The sequence below is a fragment of the Dromiciops gliroides genome, chromosome 2 (genome assembly GCF_019393635.1).
Source record: "Dromiciops gliroides isolate mDroGli1 chromosome 2, mDroGli1.pri, whole genome shotgun sequence".
NCBI classification, from domain to species: Eukaryota; Metazoa; Chordata; class Mammalia; order Microbiotheria; family Microbiotheriidae; genus Dromiciops; species Dromiciops gliroides.
The window spans coordinates 581,646,460-581,662,646 of record NC_057862.1 but is presented as its reverse complement, the minus strand read 5'-3'; the positions used below and the strand labels follow the sequence as shown (position 1 = coordinate 581,662,646).

At 39.3% G+C, this 16,187-nt stretch overlaps 1 protein-coding gene across 1 annotated transcript in view; it reads right to left on the bottom strand.

Moving 5' to 3' along the window:
* RAB1A (RAB1A, member RAS oncogene family) overlaps positions 1-15,863 on the bottom strand; it is a 54,754-nt gene extending 38,891 nt beyond the window's left edge. The window contains exon 1 of the mRNA XM_043986748.1: positions 15,577-15,863. Coding sequence (XP_043842683.1) covers positions 15,577-15,599 — 23 coding nt within the window. The 5' untranslated portion in view covers positions 15,600-15,863. The remainder of the gene's footprint in view (positions 1-15,576) is intronic.
* Positions 15,864-16,187: the final 324 nt, after the last annotated feature.

Sequence of the window (16,187 nt, the reverse complement as noted above, 5' to 3'; positions counted from 1 at the left end):
AATCATTATCTCAATGAAGGTAACTCCCAAATATATGTTATCTAGGTCCAATTTCTTTTTTTTTTTTTTTGGTGAGGCAATTGGGGTTAAGTGACTTGCCCAGGGTCACACAGCTAGTAAGTGTTAAGTGTCTGAGGTGGGATTTGAACTCAGGTACTCCTGAATCCAGGGCCGATGCTCTATCCACTGCGCCACCTAGCTGCCCCTAGGTCCAATTTCTTACCAGAGCTCTAGTCTTACATTCCAACTACCTGGCTAGACAAGTAAATCTACAAGTACAATGAGCATCTCAGACTTAATATGTTCCTTAAGAGAACTGATAGTTTCCTCCTAAATCCAACCATCCTCCCAAGCACCAAAGTTCATACTGAGAGGTATTGTAGTATGGGAAAACTATTGTATTTGTTGAGAGATCTGGAATCAAATCCTGCCTCTGATGCTTATTAGTTGTGTGCCCACAGACGAGTCAGTTAACCTTAAATCAGTTTCTTCATCTGCAAAATGGGGACAGGAGATGATGTATAATATGTAGTCCAGGTAGCTGGGGCACAGAATTCAGGGCAGGGAATATTAAATAAGGCAACTAAATCATTATATGCAATATCTTAAATAGCACATTTATTCTAAAATATGGGACAGAAAAATTTACTTTAACAAGAAAAAATAGGTTATGAAATATGCACATAAAGTGCTTTGATAATAAGGTACAATGAATATAATTATTATTGTAGAAGCAAAATAGAATCCTTTTGGGTTTTTTAAAGTTTTATTAAACATTTAACCAGTAAAAAAAGAAATAAGGCAACTAAGATAGCACCACAGCATAGAGCACCTTCGAATGCCTGAAGAATACAAAACTTATTCAGTAGGAGTTTATCCTACAGAATTGTGAACTGAAAATCTGAGCAGATGGAACGACCAGATCTATGTAGGGATGGCTTGGAAATGGGAGAAAGTAGAAAAAGGCACAGCTGTTAGGATTCTATAGCAATAGTCCAGAAAGTCAGTAATAAGGATTTAATGTGTTGCCTCCCTTGAAAGAATATAAGCTCCTAGAGAGCATGAATTGTTTAATTTTTTTGTCTTTGTATCCCAAGTGACTAGCACAGTACTTGACACATTAACAGGCACTTAATACATGCTGAATGATTGACAGACATGGCAGTGAGAGTGGGAAGAAAGAAGAAGGTACAGAAAGAAGAGATAGTGCAGAGGTAGAATAACTAGTCATACTACCACTTTCAGGTGGGGGGAGAGAGGGGTGGAACAGGACAGAATATAATCTGGAAAATCTGCATTAAATTTTTTGGCCTTTCCTTGTACCAGAAGTCTGATTATTTTTTTTTCTTTTTCTTTTATGGAGTGTTTCTAGTACCTTATTGTAAAATTTGGGTTAAGTATTTGGTCATGAGCTATATATAGGTCAATGTAATATCTCTATATTTCTAGCCTTTGTGTGTTGTCTTGCTGGCTCTCCCATTCTTTCACTTTAACTTTTTGCTTATTTTAACTTTAAAAAAGAAATTGTTGGGGCAGCTAGGTGGCGCAGTGGATAGAGCACGGAGGGCCCTGGAGTCAGGAGGACCTGAGTTGAAATCCGGCCTCAGACACTTAACGCTTACTAGCTGTGTGACCCTGGGCAAGTCACTTAACCCCAACTGCCTTGCCAAAAAAAAAAAGGGGGGGGGGAAGAAATTGTGTATATCTATAGTATTAAAAGATAAAAATGTTGATATTATACAATCCTATACACGTTTTATGCAATTCTAAGTTTCTTAACTTTCTCTGTGTTGTCTGCTGGGTTTTGTGCATCTGGTTTCTTTAAAACTCTCCAAAAATCCCCATTTAATTTCTTATGCCCATCTGTAATATATCAAAACCTTAATGGGGAAAGTCACAATGTGGAAGGGATAACTGTAGTCTAGTAAATAGATATGAAAAGCAAAGGAGACCAGAGTAAAAAGTTAACACTGTATTTAAGTTCCAAACATGGCTGAATAAGGGGCAAATAGTAAAGTTTTAAGAAGTTCTGAAGGAAAGATAAGTCCTACAGAACTGATTCCTATAGCTTTATTTCACACCTAATGCACTCTTTTTTTTTGGGGGGGGGGGGGCAGGGTGAGGCAATTGGAATTAAGTGACTTGCCCAGTCACACAGCTAGTAAGTGTTAAGTGTCTGAGGTCAGATTTGAACTCAGGTACTCCTGAATCCAGGGCCAGTGCTCTATCCACTTTGCCACCTAGCTGCCCCCTAATGCACTCTTAAATAGACTATAAACATACTAGAAAAGAGTACACAAATGAACATAAAAGATACATAAAAGTTAAGTCCCCATGCCCCTAAATATTGCCTCAAACCAGTTTCTGACATGCTTCTACTCTTTTTTCTACTATACTATACTTATAACAAGTGTTAGGTGCAACTAAGTAAATATTCGGAGAAAAATTTTTTCCTCCTCAAAACACTCAAACATGGATAAAATTGGCTCATTTTTAATATGTCAGCAAAAATTATTTTGATGTTGGAGCTAAACAAACTTAACAATTCTTGCACTTTTCTTTCCTTCAGAAGGCAAGACATTTCTTAAAGTCCAAAAAATGACTGTTCAATATATCAATATTTATATAAAAATTCCAACAATCCAAAAATAAGGAATTAACTAAAATAGGCAATGCCTAAACTTACTTTTTAAAATGTTTTCCAGGACACTGAATGTAAAAAACCATAATACTTTATATGGTCATATGATAAATACTTTGGTGAATATGTTATACTCCACATTTAGAAAGCAAGCCTTTTGCTGCTCAATGTTTGATAGCAAACTGGCAAACCAGATCTGCCAAAAGGCAAGGAAGATCTTGGACAGCTTTAAAAAAAAAGTTCATTAAAGCAAAAAACAAAAAAGAATGATCACAGCAAGTATGAGGAGGAAAAATGCATTTGTTGATAGCATTGTAAATCGGTTCACTCTTTCTAGAAAGAAATCAGGTAATACACACTCCAGATTATAAAACTTCATGCACACTGATCCAATAATTATACTTTAGATACTGTATTGTAACAATTGGAATGACACCACCTGCTGGATACTTACTGTAGAAGAGTTCTGCCCATGAAGGGAAGGTCTTTGAGGGCAAGACCAGGAGTCAGGAAGTGACGCGGGCTAGTGGGAGGAGGAAGGAAGAGACTGGCGCTCAGTCTCGCTCTCTTTCCTGGGGACGCTGGCGGAGAAGGGAGCTAAAAATGTGCTCTCCCTTTAATAGATAGAAATCTAGGCCTTTCTCTCTCTCTCTTTACCAAATTCTTGTTTTCCTTAATAAATGCTTAAAAGCCTAACTCTTGCTAAAGCTTATAATTTATTGGCGACCACTCATTAGGTATTTTAGACAGTTTAGCTAGAATTTTAGCCCTTAACAGATGGCTGACCACGAAGAGGAAAGCTAAACCTCAGTCTTCTGATCTTCTGGTTGGGTAAGAAATTTCCCCTACACTCTCCCTTTAACTGCTAAGTACTGGCGTACTGGCTGTGTTTTCCCTTTAAATTTTTTCGAATGGACCTTTTAAACTCCCTAATTACCCTATTTTTGATTTTAGTCTGTTTAACCAGACAAATGGGGGATAAGATCATGTTAATGCTTTGTTTTTGTGGATTTTCTATTTTTCTTTTTATTTTTGTTAAAAGAGCCAGCAACTTACTCACACAAGGAAATATCTCTCCCTCTCCCAACCATGCTTTTTCAGAGAAACCTGAAGAGATTCCTGCAGCTTTTCCCAGTTCCAACACTAATTGTTGCTCTAATTTTGCATGCCTGGAGGCAATGACCCACCCTCTAGAAGCTTTTAATCCCCTAGCACCTGGAGGCAAAGTGGGGGAAGAGGAATCCAGGCCTGAGTTCAAAATCAAGTCTGATTCAAATTGCGCTGGTCCCTCCCCTCCTCTCCAGACCCCACCCTCTACTCCTCCCATGGCCAAGCCCATTGCTTCCCCAGCCCGGGAAGTCCAAAGATCTAATGCTCATGTGCAACTTTCTCTAACTACATTTGCAGCTTCAGGCTCAGCCCTTCCCCAGCCTGGCTGTGCTTCTGAAACAACCTTAGAAAACCCTTTAAATTCCAGATATGCTCGTTTTGTTCTTAATTTTGCTAACCTGCTTTTGTCTTTAATTAGTAATCTTATAAAGCATTTGTATGGTGAAAAGGCTGACAGACAATATAGAGGGGTTAAAGAAGAAAAACTTAAGCCGAATAAGAATGACAATCATCAACATAGTTCAAGACTCCGATTCTTTTGCCATGGAAGGGTATATATTTTACAGAAATGTAGAAGTAAGCAGCAAGGTATTGATATGAGTATTGGGGATTTTAGATATCGGAATCAAAAGTGTTCTGAATTCACTCAGAGTAATAGTATCAGTTCAGAGGTTACATAGGATTTCTATGCTATTATATATACATTTTGAAATTAATGGTATGGGTTTATTTTCATAGAGATTTTCATGCTTTTGAGATTGTGTCTTATACTTAGTTTCTAAAACAAGGAGAATATTTGTAAAAGCTTTTTATAGTCATATGATCAAGTTTATATTTTATAATACTCTTATTGATATTAAGTTCATATTCATTTAGATTTCCTTAGTTTGAATTTCACTGTATTTTATTGTTCCATGTGTATTTTCTTCTATTCATTTGTCTATCTAATTTTGAAACATTGCAAGATGGTTTTGATTTTATTATACAATGTTAATTCTAGGAGTATTGTGCTCCCATATTCTGAGTTGTTTGTTTTTGTTATTTTTTCTCAACTGATTATTTGATCAAACTCTTTAAAGCATTTCCCTGGCAAATTGTTTGCCATGGCAAGTGTAAATTGATTCTAGAAGTATTATTTTTGATAAGCATATTCCAAAAAAAAAAAAAAGAGAGAGGAACATTTGTAAAAGTTGTCTTTGAGATTGTGTTGTGCTTTAACTTGTATTCAAATATGTTCTGATTTTTCACAAAAGTAATTGTATACTAAGTAAAAAAAAGGCGTATTATTTGAAATTGTTGCATAATTATATATTGTGTTCTGAGTCAAGATGTATTCACATTTTTTGCAATCATTTATTATCCTCAATTTTTAAATCCATATGAGATTTTAAATTATGGGAATTTATCATTTAAGACATTAATTGCCGTTATTCTGAGTTATCAGATGCCAGTTGGCCAAGATGCCATCCAATCACAAGAGGAATACATGCAAGAGCAGACACTGAACTGTCACATGAGGGGAGACATGCATGAAGTCAAGGTATGGCTGAGGGAACGGCTTTTGACAAATGTTGAGGTTGGATTCTCTTGGTTTAATATTTTATTCTCTTTTTCCCCACAATATTGTACAGATGGCTGGAAGTATTCATCCCACCCATCTCACTTCTACACCTGGCTTCTATGCTCCCTCCTATATGCCTGATGCCATGGACATCTCAATCCCATGCATCTGATTAAGTCTGACTCAGTTTCTTCCAATATGTTCGGTGGCATGGACATATATTCCATCCACCTATTTTAAGCCCTTTTGTGAATGATGGCACAAGCAGTATACCTTCAAAAACTGTATAGTAGCCTGGCATACTGTATGGGCAGTACATATTGCTCAAGTGTGGGAATGCTCATATCCCATCATTTCTCTGTTCTTTTATGGTAACCCCCATAATTATCTCAGGTGTCATGATAAATACAGTGTTGAATTTGGCCTTGACACCTGTTACCAATTATATGATTTTTTAATTTCTCATAATGGCATGAGGATAATTAGGCAGATGATGCAAAAAGTGATGAAACAAAGATAAAAAATTATTTTTAATAATTAATATCGCAGCAATTGTCTTCTCAATTACCCTCCATAAGGGGGGGACTATAGTAATATTATAATTTTAAAGAATGGTTCAATTTTTGTTTTATTATATGTTTCATGTATAACAACTAAAATTCTGAATCCCCTTAGACATGTTTTTGAGAACTTTCATTGTTTGATTTGATTATTGACAAAGCTATTTTAAAGTTCTGTTAAGCTCAATTTTGTAGGAAATTTTCCTGGCTGATTACCAGCATCCACACATCAACCCCTGAAAAGACTTCCATTCCACGACTACACCTAGAGGACATCTGAGAAAAGACTTTCAGAGACTTTAAATGAACAGTTTTGATTTGTTGTTTTTTTTCTCTTTCTGTTATAATATACACCATCTGTAACATGTATTCTCTGCAGAGGCCCTCCCTTTGCAGGACTAATGTCAAAGCGTCGGTTCATGAGGACAAAAAAAAATCGCCCCTCTGGACAAAACTTTCCTCTCTTCCTTTTCTATATTGTTGTTCACATATTATTAGTTAGCAATAGTTATTATATTCTTTTTACTGTTCCGTCAAGGAAACATTTTGTTTCTTGAGGAACAACAGGGGGGACTGTAACAATTGGAATGACACCACCTGCTGGATACTTACTGTAGAAGAGTTCTGCCCATGAAGGGAAGGTCTTTGAGGGCAAGACCAGGAGTCAGGAAGTGACGCGGGCTAGTGGGAGGAGGAAGGAAGAGACTGGCGCTCAGTCTCGCTCTCTTTCCTGGGGACGCTGGCGGAGAAGGGAGCTAAAAATGTGCTCTCCCTTTAATAGATAGAAATCTAGGCCTTTCTCTCTTTACCAAATTCTTGTTTTCCTTAATAAATGCTTAAAAGCCTAACTCTTGCTAAAGCTTATAATTTATTGGCGACCACTCATTAGATATTTTAGACAGTTTAGCTAGAATTTTAGCCCTTAACAGTATCACCAAGGTAATACCCAAAAGGGAAAAAAAAAAAAAAAAACCCTACAAATCGGAACAGCATTTTTAATAATAAAAGAAAACCTGGAACTAATCTAAGTGTCCAATATTAGAGGGGAAGAATTAAGGAAATTATACTATGCTAATAAGATGGAATACTATATAAAGCTATTAAAATGACATATACAGACTATATTAAGATATGGAATTGTTTTTAAGAAACTAAGTGGAAAATCCCAAAAATTGTGTGTGCACACATGTGTATATATGTAGTTGTGATGAGTATGTCTGACAAATAGAATCTAAAATGATGTACCACTTGGTGATAAATTATTCTTAGTAAGCTCATAATTTTTCAAGTACATCAAACACTTAATTTGATAATTAGAAACTACAAAGTTATAAAATTTTCATTCAGCTCAAAATAGCAAGAAAACCTTTACATTCATAATTTTTATATTAGCATTAACTTCAATGTTTAATAGGTAAAAGTCAAAATTCTTTAGATGTTAGAAAGCTGCTGACTGGTATTTTGGAATCACTTTTTTTTTTTAACTAACAGCTATAAATTGGATATTTTATCCATTTAATTGCAAATAACATCTGATATTTATTGAGTCTCAGAGTACTATAAAGCACTCTCTCACTATGTGTATATATGTATGTGTGTGTATGTATATATATATATATATACACATATATATACACACACAAACATATATGTATTATCTCAACAATCTTGTGAAGTAAGAACCCATTTTAGAGATGAGGCCTAGAGAAGTTGAGACTTGCCCATGGTTAACACATCTATTAAGAGCTAGAAGCAGGACTTTGAAGCCAGGTCTCTGACAAAGAGGTCACTTATTCTGCACACTGCAACCTTAAATGTAGTTACAACAGCAATTTGTCTTAAAAGTGTTGTTGATCCCATCCTCTGAGATATTATTCCATTAATCTTGTCATTTTTTTCATTTTCCCTCTCCTTCAGTCTAGAAAATGCCCAGATATATCTGCTAGCTTTAAAAAACAAAACCAAGAAAGTATTTCCCCCAAATTTTTGACCCTGCTTCCTTATCCCATTATTCCCTCTCAAATTCCTAAAAAAAAAAAAGTAGTCTATTTGATCCCTCACTTCCATATTCCCTCATTAAGTATAAAGCATTACAGCCACAGACAGCCTTAGACATTATCCAGTCCAACCCCCTTACTTTATAAATAAGGAAAATGAGACAGTGATCTAATGACTTCCCAAGGTCACACAGACCTGCTTCTTTAGATAGCTAGGTGGTGCCATGGATAGAGAATTGGGCCTGGAGTCAGGAAGATCTGAGTTCAGAACTAGCCTCAAAACCCTTAAGAGCTGTGTGACCTTGGGTAAGTCACTTAACCTCTGTTTGCTTCAATTTCCTTAACTGTAAGACAATAATAGCACCCATTTCCCAGGGTTATTGTGAGGATAAAAATGAGATAATACCTATTATTATCATTATTCTAATATCATCATCATCACCACCACCACCACCACCACCATCATCATCTGGAACTAGAATCCAGATTGCATCTTCTCATTTTATAGATGATTTTTGCAACAAGAATCCAACAAAGATTTTCTTGACTCCAAGTCAAAAAGCCTAGAAAAAAAACTTGAATTTATTCTTATATTAATGCTGTGATCAATTTGTAGTAATAAAATCAGAATATTAATCCGCAAGGTGTTCTGTAGAATAATCAGTGAAATAAAACTGCTCCTCAAAAAATATCCAAGTAAGGTAAGCTGTCTCCTTATCTAAAAAATTAAGGGGAAGAGGCAGCTAGGTGGAGCAATGGACAGAGCACCAGCCCTGGATTCAGAAGGACATGAGTTCAAATCTGACCTCAGACACTTAACACTTACTAGCTGTGTGACCCTGGGCAAGTCACTTAACCTCAATTGCCTCACCCAAAAAAAAAAAGGGGGGAGTAGACTAGATGACCTCTGAGTTGCAATGGAGGTCTAGATCTACAAAGTCCCCTTTTGATGTAAGGCAGGCATTTACCGGATAGTTGGTCAAGGTTAGTGGTTTATGGAACAACGCAAAGCTAAGTGGTACTAACAAGGCTATAATCATGACCTTGGCTTCCATTAACATTGTGCTACAAATAAAACAAAGCAAAACAAAACAAAAATACCTGAAACTCCAACAACATTCTCCAGAGCCTACTAGTCCAAATGCTTAAAACACAGTGGTCTCAACTACCAGCTAAACTTGTATTTTTCTTGGCTACTGGGAGACCCTGAACTGTTTCTTCCCAAACAAAAAAACCTACCCTCCCCTCCCACAATCTTTGGAAGCATCTTCTTTTCCCATCAATATTTGACAAATCAAAGTCAGAAGTCATTTCCCCCCTCTGCATACTGCTGAGCTCCACTCCATATATCAAAGCAGAAATCTCAGCCCCACCTCCTACTGGAAAGCAGCTAAAAAAGCCTGACCACACCTCTCCCTACACCACGGGCGGGGGGGGGGGGGGGGGGGGGGGGGGGGGGGGGGGGGGGGGGGCCGCCAAAACCTGGGCATTTTGCCTCTATCTTATACTAAAATTGCAAATATAGTTTTAGCCAAACTGTGGTGAAAAGTTGATAACGCAAACCACTAAAATGCTGAGAGTAAGTATACACACACACCCCCAATCCCACCCCATTCTGTCTTTTCTTCCAGCTCTGCAACTGTCATTTTAAAAGTTCAGCAAAAAAAAAAAAATCTATCAATGTCCTAACACTTATGTAGTCAGAAAAAAAAAACCAAGATAAGATTAAATATTAGAAAAAAGGCATACATAGCACAAAATTAAAAGATTTCTGAGTGGACATATGACAAATTACAATATATATTTATTGTAGTTTCTTTCAGAATAAAGACTAATGTTAATGAAGGAAGAAAATGCCTCAAAGAAAAATAGTCTTCAAAAATAGCTTTAACTGCTTGGGGTTGCCCTGTGTCCACTTGAGAAATCTGTAAAAATTTTAAATAGTAACTAATTAAATTTGAATACTTGAACTCTGAAGGTCTCCTTTTCACAAAATATCCTAAAAGACTCAACAATTAAACAGTAGGAAATATTTCAGCATGTCATTCTGTATGACTAGATCATAAGCTAAAAAATTTCAAAAGTACAACAAAGGGGCAGCTAGGTGGCGCAGTGGATAGAGCACCGGCCCTGGAGTCAGGAGGACCTGAGTTCAAATCCGACCTCAGACACTTGATACTTACTAGCTGTGTGACCCTGGGCAAGTCACTTAACTCCAATTGCCTCACACAAAAAAAATTTAATGAATGAAATAAAATAAAAGTAAAACAAAACCAAATAGATCACCAAGGTTCTTTTCAGCTCCAACCTTCTACAATTCAACTTTTCTTTAAAACAAATTTAAAATAAAATGAGTTATTCACAGATGTTTTCTGTAATAATTACAAATTTCTCTTTTAACTTCCAGCAATCAACTAATATCAAGTATTTAAGTTTTAGAGTAAAGTAGACCAAACATGTAAAGACAATTTAATTTAAGTTTCTCTAATCTTGTATTAATTTTTTAAAACTTCATTGCTCAGAATTATAGCCAGTGAACCCAATCATTAAGAAGTCATGGGGACAAACTAAAACTGAATGTTATACTACTTTTGAGTTGTTTTTGCTTCTTTAGCCTATAGTTCTGTCTAGAGTAGAAACTGACAACATACAATGAGTATACTTGCTAAGGGTTTTTCACTATGTCAGGTTTTTGGAAGAACTGGTTAACATTTTTATTTTCATAAACAAATTAAATAGCAGAAACTTACTATGAACTCTGGTGATTATTAAAAAGGTCAAATGCCCTTCAAAGTCTGTTATGGCTGAGAGAGCAAAGTCCAAAAGTTGGTTTTAAAACTTCAAAATGCTGAGATTTTGGAGACTTGGCATTTTAAAAGGTCAACAAATATTGCTAAAAAGACTCAAGCTGATGACTTAAATTTTATGAACTCCTTATAAAAAATACTACACTTCAATCGACTATAATTCTCACTGTAAAAAAAAAAACAACAGTACATTCCTAAGGTAGTGTTTAAATATCCTTAAGAAAGCAGACACCTAATCCTTTAATTTTTAACAACACTATCATAGCTTCTTTGTAAAGCTTTATGGTTTGCCGTTGTTAAATACTTTTTTTTTTTTGCAGGGCAATGAGGGTTAAGTGTCTTGCCCAGGGTCACACAGCTAATAAATGTCAAGTGCACCACCTAGCTGCCCCTTGTTAAAAGCTACTACTTTTTTTTTGGGGGGGGGGGGCGCGGCAATGAGGGTTAAGTGACTTCCCCAGGGTCACACAGCCAGTAAGTGTCAAGTGTCCAAGGTGGAATTTGAACTCAGGTACTCCTGAATCCAGGGCCTGTGCTTTATCCACTGTGCCACCTAGGTGCCCCATTGTTAAATACTTCTTAACTAGAATGCCTCTTCCCCACCCCACAAGAACTCCACAATCCCTTGAATAGCTCATTTCCCTATATTTTGAAATTTAATTGACTCAGTACATATTCCTTGTAGCACTCCATATTTCAAACTCTAGCTTGTTTCATATTCATCTCAAAATAGTCAGGTTAATATGGACAGAAGAGTAAAAACACAATTTTGAAGTTATCAATTATTATAATTATCAGCAATAATTATAATAGCTAACATTTATATAGGACCTTGTAAATGTGCCAGGCACTTTACACTGGATCCTCATAACAACCTGGGACATTGGTGTTATTATTGTTCCCATTTTACAGATAAGAAAAGTGACCTAAACAGAGGTACAAATGATTTGCCCAGGATCATACACCTAAAGTATGTCTGAGACTAGATTTAAATTACTATTACCATATTATTTTTTATTACCAATATTATTTCAAGTTTTACAACTTATAAAGTAAAAAATTCTCAAAGACAAAGCAGCTATAGGAAATCCTTTTTATATTAACTCATATGAAAACAACAAAAAACTTAACTGTCCATAACTTTCCATTCTAATCATAGGTCTTGTCTCCTACCCACTAAAAGAGCATTTTTTATTATTAGATTTCAACAGCAGCATTGAAAATAGAAAAAAGGTGTTCAAAAAGGATGACTTTAGATAACTCATTTTGAGTTATTCTGAATTCTTAAGAATTACGAAACATCCTTAATTGTCGAGATTGTCAAAGAGGGAGATTCCTATACTATTCCACCGAACATCCCTTTTGCCAATGACAAAGTATGAACACTTGGCTGGACAGACATCAATCTAGAACCAGCCTAGCATCTAAAGTCCAACTTTACCCCCAAAAAATAAGCTTTGAGAATAAGGGCCTCAAACCATCTAGTCCACCCCCCCACCCCCCCAACCCCCCCCCATCCTTTTACAGATGAGCAATCAGAAATACAGAAATGTTACATCACTTCACCTAAGTCACAGTTAGGTTGGCATACCTGGGAGTAGAACCCAGGAATGAGTAAAGCCCAGTGCTCAGTTCTTTCCACTTACACCAGGAGTTTGCTTTTAAAAAGGTGACACTTTAAATTCTTTCAAACTTTCCCTGCATTTTAATATTAGTAATGACTATCAACTTGGAGCAAATATTTCTAAGTATTTGACTATGAACACATGGGACAGTTATGAAGGATATTTATCCACAAAAATGGTGTCAATTTAAATTAGAAAATGAAACCTCAAAATCCAAGAAAGGTGTCTTGATAAGTCTGATGTTTCAAATCTGGTTGCTGATAAGTTACTGGTCTTTTCCACTAAATGCCATGTCAAGTCCCAAATAATTTTCACCATCAGCTGTAAGATTTACAAAAACTTCCTCTTTCCAAACTCCCTTTTACTTCAATTGGACCCAGTTTAGGCAGCAAGTGTGGTCATAGGTCAATTTTCTGTGCTAGGATGCAACTATTAAAAACAATTATCATACAAGTAAGCTATTCTTTCAGGGCTTGTTTCTGCTCAAGCATTCAACTTCATTAAAAGTCAATATAGTGGGGCAGCTAGGTGGTGCAGTTGATAGAGCATCGGCCCTGGAGTCAGGAGAACCTGAGTTCAAATTCAGCCTCAGACACTTAACACTTACTAGCTGTGTGACCTTGGGCAAGTCACTTAACCCCAATTGCCTCACCAAAAAAAAAAAAAGCCAATATAGAGATAGACACATTTCACACCACATTTATTAACGTTAGTCACAAAAATCTGAAACTCACTTTAGAAATACTGGCTTTTCCTCCTTTTCATCTTTGCCCAACAATGTTCCACTTGCCTTGCACATGCACTCTCCTTTCCTTTCTGCTTATCTGAATGCTACCATTCCTTTAAGAAGGGCCAGTTCAAGTGGCACCTCCTAAACAAGCCTTCCCAAGACCATGATGATCTCTTCCTTCCTATGCAGCACTCATATAGTATTTATAAATTACAATGTAAGATAATAAGTATATCTCTGGTTTCCAATTAAAATTGCAAAATCCCTAAAAGGCAGAGTCTATGCCTTATTTTCGTTCATAGCTCAAGCACCTTATGAACAGTGATCAAATTTGGAATGGCAACTCTATCAGGATAGAGTTACCTACCAAAGTTTTCCTAAGCAACCTATTGAAAGTTTGATTTCAAATAATAATAATAAACAATAACCTTACAGTTTACAAAGTACTTCACCAGATATTATCTCATTTGATCTTCAAATCAAACCTGTTGGGAATGGGTTAGGCAGGTACTATTTACCCCCTTTTTACAATAAGGAAATAAATGGGGGGGGGGGAGTGACTTGCCCTGGTCTATTCAATGTTTGATCATGATGATACAGTAGTTTCCTCTTTTTTTAAATAAATTGAGTCTGTGAAAAAAAGCTGCCTGAGCAGCAGGACCACCAACTTCTAAAGTAACAGCAAATCATGTTTTTGATTGTTGCCAAGAAACTGTTAAGGAGTGGCTAAGGACACCAGTCAGCTCTGCAACTTTGTTTTCTTGGGGCCCCTTTTCCTAGAACTTTGTAGGAAAAGGTGGAACTGCAAGAATGCAAATAAATCATAGTAACATTAGCTACATCTTGAAATATGCAGAATTCTAATCAAATATGATGCCTTCTCTGCAATTTTACACAAACCAAAGGAAATATTTCAGTACCAAACCGCACTGTTACAAAACCTGCAGTCAGAATGCATTTTGCAAGAGCCATGTGACACACACATGACTGTCAGCTAAACTGATGGGTGGACCAAAGGGGAAGGGGGTAGAGGCTCAGGGATATTTAGCAGTAACTAACTTCAAATTTTAGGAAAACACTCTTTTATTAAGATTTAGAAAATCCTGACATCACTTAATCTTTCCTTCTTACATGTCTGTTTATTTTAAAAGCATCCACTTCAATCACCTCATTACTATTTGAGTAATTTTATATGTATTGAGGGAAGGAAATTGGGGGGAGGAGGGGGAAGGAAGTCAGAATCTTCCCAAGAAAAGTGAATTCCAGTTAGTAGGAAAGGTGCCAGGTATGTCACATCTGCTGTCGCTGCTTCTCGATTAAGCAAGAAAAAGAAATGCATTAACTTTTCATGACACGTCATGAAACCTCATTCCTTATCTGCAAGCATTCAGGTAAGGTAATCCAAAACTTGCAGATCTACCAAAGATCCCACCAGTTTCTCTTTCTACTATGGCTTAAAGGATAAGGACAGGAACAAGACCTGTGATTTCAGTGGTATCCGGAACTCTTAGGTGAAGAAACTCCTTCCACCCATTTGGTTAGCTAGCACCTCCTCTGCAACTTAAGAGTCTCAGAGAGTGGCCTAGAAGCCCCGACAGAGTTTAGGTGACTTGCCTAGGGACACAAGAATCAGGTGGGGGTTTTTTTGGTCAGAGGTGGGCCTCGAACCCAAATCTCCAGGCCAGCTCTGGACCACACACAGTGTGACAGGCTACTTCACTGTGTTCGCTCTCACAAGGTAATGATAGGTCGGTGTACTTGGGCCTGAGGTTCTCCTCCAGGGTTTTAGAGGGCGACGAAGTCACTCTACCCCAAATGACCAGGTTCTTAGGAAGACTGGGGAACTGACTCCCTCGCTCTCGCAGAATTCCTCCGGGAAACAGGACTCGGGGCAAATCCATTTTAAAAGTCGCTCCCTACCCTTAGCCTTCCTCGCCCCCCTCCTCTTCCCCGGGTCCCAGAGGAACGTCCATGTTCACCTGCAGCCCGGCGGGGCCCCGAGGAAGGAGGGCAGAACAAGTTCGGCTGAGAGGAGCCGTTCCCCTCTGCCCATGGCCCTGCCCCGCCCGCTAGGGGAGCAGGACCAGGAGCCGGCTCTGACAGCACCCCATCCCGGGCCCCCCCCCCGAAATAACCCAGCCGTTCCGCGGAAGTCCCTGCCCTCTGAGAAAGGAACCCCTCGTCGGGCCCTCCGAGGCAATCTCTCACTCCCTCCCCCCTTCCTCCCCGAGTCTGCTTCAGGGAGCCTCCATTTCACCGGACCCCGCCCCCCCTACCCGGGTCCTGCGGCTCCCTCTCAGCCGCACCCCCTCCGTCGTCAGACAATGGGGCCCGCCTGGCCCGGCTCGGCCCAGCTCAGAGTGGCGGGCCTCACTCGACGGCGCGACGGCCGTCTCCGGCTCGGCTCGGCTCGGCTCTGCCCGGCCCGGCCCGGCCCGGCATCGCCTGGCTAGGGCCCCGAGCTCCTCCTCTTCCTGCCCGGTACCCGTCCCTCAGCGCCTGGGCCTGGCCTCGGCCTCGGTCCCGCTCCCGGCCCCTCACTCACTATTCGGGATTCATGCTGGACATGTCACTGCAGCTGCCGCCGCCGCCGCCGCCGCCACCTCCGCCCTTGGTACTGCTGCTACTACCGCCGCTGCCGCCTTGATTCTCCGCGCCCGGAACCGACGGAAAAGAATTAGAAAGTCCGTTCCGGGAGAGCAAACGTCTTGCTCCCTCCGCACTCAGTGAACACAATCAGCTGCCACTGCCGCCGCCGCCGCCGCCGCCGCTCGGCTCTCGCTTCCACCCAAAATGGCCGCCGCCGAACCAGGAAATAGGGAAGCCTCAGACCGAGGGCCTTTACACAGCCCAGAGGGCGGCCGCACCGCACTGCATGCCGGGCAAGATAGTCCAGGCGCGCGCCTGGGGGCCCCGCAGCCAGATGGTTTGGCAAGGAGGCTGGGACTCGCTTTCCCGACGAGCCCGGCGCCCTCGGCGCATGCGCATTGAGGGAGCTGTCGACCACCCCACTTTACCCCACTTCCCCCCCCTTTCCTCTCCCCTCCCGACCGTCTCTCGGGAGAAGGATCCGCTCTGACTCCCCCTAGCGGATTGGCTAAAACCGAGCGACCTCGGTGATGTCATCAGTGAAACGTGGCAGCTGGGCGAGTCAGC